The sequence below is a fragment of the Zea mays genome, chromosome 3 (genome assembly GCF_902167145.1).
Source record: "Zea mays cultivar B73 chromosome 3, Zm-B73-REFERENCE-NAM-5.0, whole genome shotgun sequence".
NCBI classification, from domain to species: Eukaryota; Viridiplantae; Streptophyta; class Magnoliopsida; order Poales; family Poaceae; genus Zea; species Zea mays.
In genome coordinates, this window is record NC_050098.1 from 179,076,401 (window position 1) to 179,088,852 (window position 12,452).

The window sequence follows — 12,452 nt, forward strand, 5'->3', positions numbered from 1 at the left end:
CAGGCGTAGAGGCGATCCACCTGACCTAGGATTTTGTTGCGAGCCCGCTTGGCCGGTTGCGGCGGGTGGAATCGCGCGGGGCTGCCGGTATGATCCTGGATTTCCTGTGAACCGTCGCTGCCGACGAGTTGGGTTCCTTGGCAGGACTGCTTCTGAAAGGGATGTGAGTTCAGGCATCGGGCCCCGGAACTCTGATGTGGGGAAATAATCCTTGGACATTTGAACTCATGCATATAATAATGACTGCATGTACACTGCTACAAGTAGTGCTAAATGGGCTTTCACTGTCGGGTTGGCAGCGCAGATCGCTGGAGTGTTCACAGGTTAGGGAACCTGACGGCACCTGGCTCTTGCTTCCTGGTTCCTAACCCGGCGAACTACGGTATGCGCAGCGCAGCGCAGCGCAGCGCAGCGCAGCAGATCCCATGCGTGTGCCGGCAGCGGCGCGGCGCACGCCCACACGCGCGCGCCGGCGGCGCCCCGCGTGCTCGGCGCGCGCCTCACCTGCCGCGAAATGGCATGGGCACGCCGCACGCCACCTCGGACACGTTCGCCGCTTACGTAGCTGCCCCTGCCCGCCTGCCCCGACGAGGCGACGACAGATGCACAGTACTACTGTGTCATTTGCGAAATCCAGTTGAGCGATCTGCACGTCACCTGTTGCTGCACCAGCATGTGGCTTTCTACTGAGCTAGCGCGGCCGGTGATGTAAAAATTCGCGTAGGCGTGTTGTTCACAACCTCGTTTGCCGGTACGACAACTTCAATCGACTCATCTATAGCACAAATTACACCTTTGGAAATATGTTTACATATTGAAGTTTCCGTCCCGACAGATGAGGTTGTGAACCACACGTGTGTCGACATGGATATCTATCTCAAAACATTTTTACGATATGTGATTTTGATATAAAGTTTGCTGGGCTCAACACATGACACATGGATCCTCAATCACGCGTTAACAAATTTTGATGATCATTTTCAAAAAAAATGTATTGATTATAATTTCAATCCCCATTTTATGTTTTTTGTATGTTAAACTGTGCTGATTGTGTTATGCATGTTCATGAGAATGGGATATTTCAAAAACGTGTTCTGTTCTGTTGGTATCCATCCATTGAAATACTTATGCTTTTTTTTTTTTGAAACCTCTAGCTTTTGAATTGTCCAGGACATTCTTCCAAAACAACGATATCCAATATGATCCTTTGAATTTATGGCACTTGTTACATTTGCAAGCTTGGTGTGCTTATTTAACTTTATTTCCTAACAAAAGTCTGCATCTCCAGTTTTCTATAAAATGTTAAGATTCTGTTTTCTGTTTGATCTGTCCAGGGTTGTTGAGTATATGGTATTTTTATGCTGGGGTTAGTTTCTTGATGCGCACAAAGTAGTGTCTCCTACCACTCAACCACACCCATTTGCAGCTTCCATGACCCAAAAAAAAAACGATTAATTGTCATGGGCTGGCACTCCAAGTGGTGAGCTAATGCGATCTGGAACTGATGCTGATGCTAATTCCTGTGCTGGCAGCTGGATAATAAGCATACATTTTATTTCAAAGAAATAATCTAGATTGGTTGATTAAAACACACAACAATCGATCAATCAAACCACTTCTACCTCATGCATTATATCTAGAAATAATTTAGCCATAGTTTAGCTTTAGATGTAGTTCCCCAACCTCAATCTACACCTCTCTTCAGCTCTACGTTATCTACGCCAAAGCAACCCCAAGAACTTTCCTCTCCGACAGGATCCCTCTCGGAAGACGAAATTTTGGTTTTATCAGTTCTCCACACCATCGCAGATGGCCCGCTGCTAACAGAGAGGACCCAAAGGTCCTACATATTGCGTGCAAGCCCTAGTATTCGTTAGATGTTTGGCCAAAAAAAAGCTAACAGATAGGTTTATATGCTGTCTTTTTTCGATAAAGGAAGCTTTACTAATCTTAGATAATTACATCAAGACGATACATGTTTACATTCTGTCTGATGGATGTGTTTGAAGTTGCTCCTTTTATTTATTTATTTATTTGAACGAAAAGTTGTTCTGCTCCTTTTAGTTGGTAGCCTGTTTCTCAGCTCAACCCTGCATTCGGGTGTTGACTTTAGCAACAAAAAAAAAAGGGAGCCACGCGAAAGTTATTTGCTAGTTTTTTCAAGAATCATTTACATAATATTAACAAAGTTTGCACTGAAACGAAGTCTGCAACCATTCGGCTACTAACACGTACAACTTGTTTCCTCTAATAAAGACTTCTTTCACAGCTCGCTCTTGATAGAATTTGTTAGCCCCAATAAAACATTTTCCCTACTGCTCCTTTTTGCAGTAACATGCTATTTTATCTCTGCTATAACCATTGTTCCAGCTTGTCTAGTATGCCATGGAATGAACAGCCCTTCAAACTCTTTAGAAGCTACTCAGCTTCGAGCTCAGAGGGGAAAAACCGGTGTGGAGCTGTAGTAGCTTGCCTATCTCGGACGTCAAAGGTAGCCCCTTCTCAATTTCGAAAATTTCCTGTTTTTCGCTGGGGGGCCGAAATTTTTTCTTTTACGAAACTGTAAACCCTTCTCGGCGCTCAATCAAGGTTGGACAAAAACTATCTGGCAGGACAAGCCATCGCTTGATAAATTTACTGGCATACATCTGCCTATCCCCATGTAGTGTATCAGCAGTTTAGCACGCATTCAATTAGCAAGCAAATCATTAAAAGAGCACTGATACTTGAACCAGTACCTGGTTTGATTACTCCAGTTGTCAAGTCGTATTTTTTTCCTATTATCTATATATCAACATTTGCTATTACTGTACCTTAAGCCTTAAGATAATGAACGAATCCTCTTTCAGCTTTCCCATATGAAGTCAATTTTCATTGGTTTTTTGTGGTGCATCCTGTTTAGGGCCTGTTTGAATTTTCCACTCTAAACTTTATAGTTAAAACTCTAAATAAGCGGTCTAAAGTTGGCTCTAAATTTTAGCCTACCTTATATTAGAGTTTAATATAAGGTAGGCTAAAGCTTCTAGAGCTCCAAACAAATCCTTAATATATTGGTGTGAATTGTTAACATGTGGGTTATTCATGATTCTCAACGTATTGGTGGCTATGCTTCTGCCTATGGATAGATCCATTCCATATACTTCTTCGGATGTTAATTTTTTTGTCTTCTTTTTTCAATTGCGAATAAATAGGATATAGATGTGCTATGTAAAATTTTTTTAGTATTGAGCTTGTTAAGATTTATAAAAAAAATAAACCTCAAATTTGTCTTATATATTCTCAAATGATATGATAGATATAAAATTATGGACTTGGTTAATTTTCACCTTTTTGTTGTAGGGAGCAAATAATGTAACAAAAAATTATTCTTGTTTTACATAATGTGTTTACTAACATAACTAAAGATTAGTACTAAATTTTATGCATACTATTTTAAAATATTAAATTTATCCTATGGAGTGGCTTTTGACTAAATTTTATTGGCCATTTTTTAACGTTTGACGAAGATGCAATGGCCCCATCTCCTATACCTCTTCCTATTTGGAGATTATAGTTGCCTTACTTAAATTGAAGATCCTTAGGTTATAAGCAATTGAAGAGTTGATGCATTGCTGTTCTTTTCCATCTAAGTGTTGCAGGACTGAAATGATTATTGCTCCAGCGACCATCTTCTTTTGTATAGAAGGTAATTCGCATAGTACCACAACCTAGCCTTTTCTAAACAAAACATTTTTATTTGCATGTACACATCATAAATCCATAATGTTACATATAAAAACAACAGACCAAGTCTGCCCAACAATTCGAACATTGTGTTTAAAATAATGTGAAAGGTTAGTTAAAGGTGCCTTGGTCACTCCTTATTGCAATTTAGTGATCTTGCTACGCAGCAACACAGGGCTTGAGCAGAGCAACAGCTTCCTTTAATTTTGACATCGCAGTCTGAAGTGTAGTTAGGGATGCAGCATATGAAATACGAATGCACTTGTCATCCCCAAATGCGTCACCAGGGACAAGGGCAACCTAAAGTGCAATCCACAAATAGCAGTTATGTTATTTCAACATTATTCACAGATGAATGCATAGAAATAAATTGCTGGTTCACACCTGTGCTTTCTCTAATAGGAAGATGCAAAGGGACTCGGAATTCTTGATAGTGCCAAACCCCTCTACTTCAGACCCATAGTAGGCGCTGAAGTCAATGAACAAATAAAAGGCACCCTGCAAATTGATAATTAGGTTTGGATTTTCTTTATCATTTAGCCATTTTATACAAGTGTGGAACTAGGTTTCAGAAGAACCATCGTAATATCTTCTTTTACCTGAGGTTCTGATATTTTCACACCAGGCAGTTCCTTGAAATTTTTCACAAGATAGTCACGGCGTTCCTGGAATGCTTTGACCATAGTTGATACTGCTTCACCACCAGCATAGCCAAGATTCAGAGCGGCAACCCCTGCCTTCTGTGATATGCTGCTGGCACCTGAGGTGAACTGCAGAAAACACGTGGGACATTGGCATCAAGACGATAACAACAATACTTGACTGAATTTGCAGAAGAGAAGCTAGACTGTTAGAGCAGGCAATGCTACACAAGAAATAGTTTTGCATACTTAGGCTATCTCCAGTAGCTTACTCATCTTCATCCTTATATTCAAACTTTACTCTATGAATAATGTAGTCTACAGTGTAAAACAGTGTTTTGAGTGACCATATATGTGAACTGCTGGAGACGATCTTACAAATATTAGTTTTACTAGAAGTGCAGTACCACATCACTTAACCTTTAACATATTAGAGATAAAGAAACACTGGAAATGAATCGTTTCACCTGGCTTTGGATCTTTCCACATGCTGCAACAAAATGTTTAGGGGCTGCAAGGTAACCAAGACGCCAACCCGTCATTGCAAAAGCCTGTAAAAGTTCCATCATCAAATATTTCAGAACTTAGTTATATTACTTAATGTCCAAGTTTTGGTTTTGGAATAAATTAGGTATCTAGTTCTGAAAAGGTGCATTCTAATATTTATGACAAGGGCAATAAATAAAGCTAATAAAGTGCACAAGCATTTCAGGAGAGGGGGTAACAAAGTAAAGAGCAAATATATCTACCTTAGAAAAACCATTTACAGTTAATGTTCTTTCCCACATTCCAGGTAGTGAAGCAAAGCTTGTGTGTTTTGCAGGCTGATAGATAATATGCTCATAAATTTCATCAGATAAAACCTGCAAAACATAAATAAAATGATATTTCATGATGCTCAAGTGAAATTTAAAGGTTGGTTAGAAGTTCCATATAGACCAAAGAAATTACCAAAAGCCTCGGATGCTTCTTGACTATATCAGCTATTTTCTCAAGCAACTCCTTTGGATATACTGACCCTGTTGGATTAGATGGAGAGCAGAGAATTAAGAGCCTCGATTTCTCATTGATCTTGTCGGTAAGCAACTCTGGCCTTAACAAGAAATTCTCTGATATGTTTGTAGGAAGAATCACTGGAGTCGCATCAGCCAGTCTAGCCATCTCAGGATAACTGACCCAATATGGGGCTGGAATCAAAACCTGAAACAAAGGGATCCCTTGACATTGTTAAGCTAAACATCAGCACCGAATATTCTAATGCTACAAGCAATAATCATCTGAGGACATGCCACCAATATCTGTCATCCTGACCATTAATTATTCTGCATAATGTGGTAATCTGCTAGTGCATAAATTGCTCTGGTGATGTGAAACAAAAAAAAATTGTCCTACAATTATATAGCCATATCAACAAAACCCTAATGTCGACCGACGATCATCCACAAGTCACATACCTGCACAATCACATAGTCTAATTCCCAGAGGCTGCATTTTCAAATCCCAAGACAAGGTTCGGTTTAGACATCTGTCATTCTAAAATTAGACCAAAAAACATAATCCTCGACAACTTCCCAAAGCATGACCTAGGAAAAATGGTACTTGTGCTCACATATATAGATTCTAATATAGCATCAGCAGTAGAAGTTTGATGCACTACGGTGTAGCAGGAAAAAGTGGTCACCTCATCACCAGGTGAGCAAACTGCAAGCACAGCTTGTGTGATGCATTGCTTAGCTCCATTGCTCACCAGCACCTCATCTGGGAGGTAGGATACCCCGTTCTCCTCTGTACAGTCATAATTAAACACGAAGTCATTCAGTTTCATCGATCGAAAGGTAGCTCTGCGAAAACAGACGTCCGTTCATAACTTCATACATCCACACACCCTGGAGTTTAGTACAAATAGCCTTCCTCAGCTCCAAAGTCCCAGCATTAGGAGTGTATCTTGTATAACCATTCCTAATTGCATCCATCCCGGCCTGGATAAGGTAACTAGGTAAGCAACAAGAATGTTTACCTGAAATAACCCAATTTGATAACAAGACACATTCTTGCTGAATATCTAAATCAAGTGTTCAACTAGAAAGATTATGTTTTATTTAACAACTGCATTCAGTGTTATTCTCACTGTAGGAAATTATACCGCGGGCTAATTGCACCCCTCACCTCCGCGATCGCGGGCGGCGTGTCGAAGTCTGGCTCCCCCGCGGCTAGACCGATAACCGGCACGCCGGCCTGCCGCAGCGCCATGGCCTGATCGGTGATGGCCATGGTTTTGGACGGCCGCAGCGCGCTCACCCTTGGGCTGATGGACGTGTCCACTGCCTCCTCCCGCACAATCGCCATCCTGGTCCTCGCCGCGTGTTTTGTCCTCCCGGACGCTCTGCGGACGCAGCCATCCATGGAAGCGAACAGTTCCCCGGTAAGTTCACTCATTCAGATCCAAGAAACGGAAGCAACCAACCGATCGCGGCAAAAAACGAACGAACGTGTATCTGATGGACACTTTGCTGAGATGGCTGCTCACCAGATGAAGCAGACGGAGTTCGGACCGGAGGAGGCGGGTTTGGCGAGGGTGAAGGAGGAAGGGCCTGACGAGGAGGCGGCTGCTAGCTGCTGGGGGTCTGGGGGCTCAGCTTTAGCAGCAGTGGGACTGACGTTGTTTGAGTTGTCATCTGACGAGTAGTGTACAATCGTCAGACGAGGACTACGGTGCTGGATGGTTGGTAGGCATGGTAGGTAGGTGTTAGACGTCTGAGAGCAACTCCAAAAGAATGTTAAAAATTTTACCCTAAAACTGATTATTAAGAGTAGGCTAAAAAATTTTAAGAGTGAATTATGATAGGTACTCCAACAGTTCCTTTAAATGTGACATGTGGCGCAATCTGTATAGTCGTCGAGAGGCTGTGGATTATCTGATACGTTGAAGAATGGATTGGGGAGAGATGAAACACACCAAAATATGAGGGAGAGTAGGTTATGGATGTGGGACGCTGATTTTTTGGGGAAAGGACGAGGGAGCTGTTAGAGTAAGAAAAACCGCTATTCTAAACTAATATCTGTTTTAGGTTAGTTTACACGTTATTTTCTTTTGGAGTTGCTCTAATGTCTTCGATCTCTTCTTTGCGTTTTCTCTCCTCCAACTGCTACCATAGTCCCAAGAAACTCAGCTAGGGATGGCAATTGGACCCGTGGGTATGGATACCCACGGGTTTCGTACCCGATGGATATGGATACGGGTTGAAAAACTTACCCGTGGATCCTGTCGGGTCGGGTACCCGAAATACGTCGGGTAGGGTACGGATAATATATTTTACCCATGGATATCCACTGGATACCCGAAACATTAATTCATAATTTCACAGTTGTGTCTTCTGCCCATGAACCAAAGCAAAAAAGCCCAAAGGCCACCAACACCGAAGCACCCAACCTAAGCGTCGTGTCCCTGTTGGCTCCTGCTAGCCTGGTACTCCTGATTCCTATTCTCCTAACCGACTAACCCTAAGAGGCTGAGACGTGCGTCCCTGCCCTCTGGCATCCCAACGCCACAACCCCAGCGACCTAGCCGGCAAGCAGCATATCCACTGGATATCCGATACCCGACGGGTACCCGGTGGACATGGATATAGGTCCATTTTTTTACCCGATTAGCTTGGTGGGTATGGATATTTGTATAACGGTCGGGTATGATATCGGGTCGGGTATTATTATACCCGAACACAACCCGACCCGCTGCCATCCCTAAACTCAGCTGGTCGGGCAATCCATTGCCTCACCGTGTTTGGCATTCAGTCAGAGGAGCCACGAGAATTTTCTGTATCCATTGCCGTTGTCAGGTCAGGTGCGGTAGCGAAAAAAAAAATACTGCAGAGTAGCAACCCTGTGCCGTGTTCCGAGGCCTGCTTCACTTTCTTTTACATTCGTTTGATGCAAACTCCTAGCGCGCCCATATTTTGGGACAAGTGAGGATTACTTGCTAGTTAATTGATGCAGCTGTAACCCAGCAATGTAGGCTGTGGGCCGTGGCTATGCCTATACTAATATACCATCACCATTCACCAAGGGGTATACCGTATACGTGGCCAATGGCGCCGGCCGGTAGGGGTGGACAAAAAAAACCAATACCTGTTATTTAAACCCGAACTACTCAAATCTGCACCAATCTACTCGAACCCAAATTACACAAACACTAGTTCCAATACTAGATCTGAAAACCCGAAATTATATTAGATAAATCACGAAATTATATTGGGTAAATCAGGTAACATGCCCCGGTACTCAGATTACTCGAAATTATATGTTTTGACAATATAACAATAAACACCATATACAATATATATTACATATTTATATGTACAAATATGACGTAATAAACAACACACAAGTCTTAATTTAGAGCAAACTTAGCAACTTACATAAATTTTAGATCGCTAAACTCAAAAAAGCATAGGTGAAAAAAAATACGAAAGCGAAAACCATTAGACCTGAAATCCATAGCGTGTGTTTGGTTAGTGGGTTGATGCGGGTTGGAACGGTTTCGACCCATAACAATCCGTGTTTGGTTTCGACCCACAACAACCTGTGTTTGATTCAAAAGGCTCGCGGGTTAGGTTGGTTCTGGATCAAAATACTTTTTGAAAATGTGGGTTCTAAGAATTTCTCAAAAACAACAAGCAAACCATTTCGACTCACTTTCTCTCCACCCTCCCGTCACTCATAGGTTATCCACTCGAGACTAGCACAGGTGCGTGTTACCACTGCCGGCCTGCTGGGACGAGGGACCCTTGCCGAACTACCCTCTGACGTTAATCCCCCCGCCAACCTCCCGTTGTCAGTCCCCCACTGGCCTGCCCTCTAGCGTGCTTGCCTCCGTCAGCGCCGTCAAACTCCCCCACCGGCTTGCTGCGCCTCCCAACGTCAGTCCCCCGCTGGTCAGTCCTCCGATGCCGGCGTGTTCTCCAGTAGGCACAACCCGCGAGCCTTGTTAGTGCCGTCATCGCCTAGACAAGCCTGCTAGTCATGGCAAATGTTACAAATTCACTGAAATGCATCTTAATGTTGTTGGGATGTTCCTTTAATTATGACTGAAATACAACAGTGAGACATCATCACTAAAAGTTTATGACTTGGTTAATAATGGTTTTAATTTATGTATATCTTGTGCTTATGGATTTCTCAAATATTAAGATAGTGTCGTTTTCATTTATTTTAAATGTTGTCATCTTATTGAATTGAAGATATCATTCTAAGTATGGTAATATGACCAGGAAGATGGCCATATTCAGTTTATATCTTATTCATCCATCATCACGAAACAAACAAGAGATGGTGCAGCTCTAACCCACTTTAACCATATATCAAATAAAAAACTAGGTTCAACCTGTCACTGAAACCAAACAAGGAACGAGTCCGGCCCAACCCAGAAAAATGGGTCGGCTCCTATCCGACCCACGTCGTTCCGAAACCAAACACATGCTAAAAGCCCCACTCTCAAACTGTCCCGCTCCTAATCCATGCTCGCTCGTCCTCTCGTGGTTGTAGCTGTTCTTATGGCCTATGTCGCGATATTTATAAAGATGAGATATTTATATAATTGTTTTATTGATGTTGTAACTTAATTATTTACCATTATATTATGTTGAACCTAGTGATACATTAAACTTGAAGAACTCTAATCGGGATTACCCAAACTCGAACCCGAAATTTCGGGTAGCGGTTTTCAGGTAACTCGAATGTCCCGACCCGTATTTTTCAGGTAACTCGAATATCCACCTTTACCGGCCGGGCCGACTTAATCAGGCGGAGACACAACATAGATAAATGGAAGATATCGTCTCATCTGTGGGAGCTCAAGTACGACCTGATTAGTTTTAAATGGGTCGTGTCGAGTGGTCCAAGACCCCCCTTGTAACAGAGCTCGAAAATAACTTATTTTTCCTTTTTGTTTATTTTATCCATTTTTAATAGAACTAAAAATAGCTTGAAAGTGGGGGTTGAGTTGGTCATAGTTATATATATGGTGGGCTAGATTAGGACAAGTAAGGTCGGCCCCCAAACGGGTTGTGTTGGGTCATGCTCGGTCTGATGGGCTATATGTGCCTAGCATCGGTAAAAGTTTCCATGCCCGGTAACATGATCTGGATGTCGCCTAGAAGGGGTGAATAGGCGAATAAAATTTAACCCGAAAACTTAGAAATCTTAACTCGAAGACTGAATCAAAGCGGAATGAAGATCACCTGGAGTAGGTAGCAACGGGTACTTTAAAATAACTTATACCAAAGATAAGTATAGAAGTGTAAAGGATAAAACAATCAAAGTAGAGAACAAGAGAGCAGCACAACACAGAGCACGCAGGACACAATGATTTATCTCGTGGTTCGGCCAAGCCTGAAATGCTTGCATAGTCCAGGTCTTGTCCATATACTCAAACCAATATAGAGATCATATTATATCTGTCGGGGACCATAATTAGGGGTACCCTCAAGATTCCTAATTCTCAGCTGGTAACCCCCATCAGCATAAAGCTGCAAAGGCCTGATAGGTGCGATTAAGTCAGGGATCAGTCCATTCGAGCGACTCGATCACGCCTCGCCCGAGCCTAGCCTCGGACAAGGGCAGCCGACCCCGGAGGATTTCCGTCTCGCCCGAGGCCCCCCTCCAACGGCGGACACATCTCCGGCTCGCCCGAGGCCCTGCCTTCGCTAAGAAGCAACCCTGACTAAATCGCCGCACCGACCGACCGAATCGCAGGAGCATTTAACGCAAGGGTGGCCTGACACCTTTATCCTGACACGCGCCCCCCGGCAGAGCCGAAGTGACCGCCGTCACTTCGCCGCTCCACTGACCGGCCTGACAAAAGGACAGCGCCGCCTGCGCCACTCCGACTGTAGTGCCACTTGACAGAGTGAGACTGACAGGCAGTCAGGCCCTGCCAAAGGCACCATAGGAAGCTCCGCTCCGCCCGACCCAGGGCTCGGACTCGGGCTAAGTCCCGGAAGACGGCGAACTCCGCTCCGCCCGACCCCAGGGCTCGGACTCAGGCTAAGTCCCGGAAGACGACGAACTCCGCTCCGCCCGACCCCAGGGCTCGGACTCGGGCTAAGTCCCGGAAGACAGCGAACTCCGCTCCGCCCGACCCAGGGCTCGGACTCGGGCTAAGTCCCGGAAGACGGCGAACTCCGCTCCGCCCGACCCCAGGGCTCGGACTCGGGCTAAGTCCCGGAAGACGGCGAACTCCGCTCCGCCCGACCCAGGGCTTGGACTCGGGCTCAGCCCTAGAAGACGACGAACTCCGCTTCGCCCGACCCCAGGGCTCAGACTCCGCCCTGGCCTCTGCCGAACGACCTCCGCCTCGCCCGACCTAGGGGCTCGGACTCGGCCTCGGCCATGGAAGACAGACTCGACCTCGGCTTCGGAGGAGCCTCCACGTCGCCCAACCTAGGGCGCAGGCCAGCCACGTCAACGGGAAGCGCCATCATCACCCTACCCCGAGCTGACTCAGGCCGCAGAGAACAAGACCGGTGTCCCATCTGGCTAGCTCCGCCAGATAGGCAATGATGGCGCCCCGCATGCTCTATGACGACGGCGGCTCTCAGCTCTCTTACGGAAGCAGGAGGACGTCAGCAAGGACTCAACCGCTCCGACAGCTGTCCCTCCGCCAGGCTCCGTCGCTCCTCCGACGGCCACGACATCACACCAGCTGGGTGCCAAGATCTCTCCGGCTGCCACATCGGCATGTACTTAGGGCACTAGCTCTCCCCCGCTAGACACGTAGCACTCTGCTACACCCCCATTGTACACCTGGATCCTCTCCTTACGCCTATAAAAGGAAGGACCAGGGCCCTCTTAGAGAAGGTTGGCCGCGCGGGGACGAGGACGGGACAGGCGCTCTCTTGGGGCCGCTCGCTTCCCTCACCCGCGTGGACGCTTGTAACCCCCTACTGCAAGCGCACCCGACCTGGGCGCGGGGCGAACACGAAGGCCGCGGGATTTCCACCTCTCTCACGCCCATCTCCGGCCACCTCACTTCCCCCCTTCGCGCTCGCCCACGCGCTCGACCCATCTGGGCTGGGGCACGCAACGACATTC

The 12,452-nt window shown here is 45.3% G+C and overlaps 1 protein-coding gene across 1 annotated transcript; it reads right to left on the bottom strand.

Annotated features, from left to right (window-relative positions):
* Positions 1–3,717: 3,717 nt before the first annotated feature.
* Positions 3,718–7,062, bottom strand: LOC100276531 (glutamate-oxaloacetate transaminase4). The gene is made up of 10 exons (NM_001150297.1): positions 6,892–7,062; positions 6,531–6,747; positions 6,250–6,343; positions 6,046–6,149; positions 5,316–5,564; positions 5,114–5,227; positions 4,832–4,915; positions 4,323–4,493; positions 4,108–4,221; positions 3,718–4,023 (listed from the first exon to the last, which is right to left on the bottom strand). Exons 2-10 carry the CDS (start codon positions 6,708–6,710, stop codon positions 3,883–3,885), a joined length of 1,251 nt encoding a protein of 416 aa, NP_001143769.1. The 5' UTR covers positions 6,711–6,747; positions 6,892–7,062; the 3' UTR covers positions 3,718–3,882.
* Positions 7,063–12,452: the final 5,390 nt, after the last annotated feature.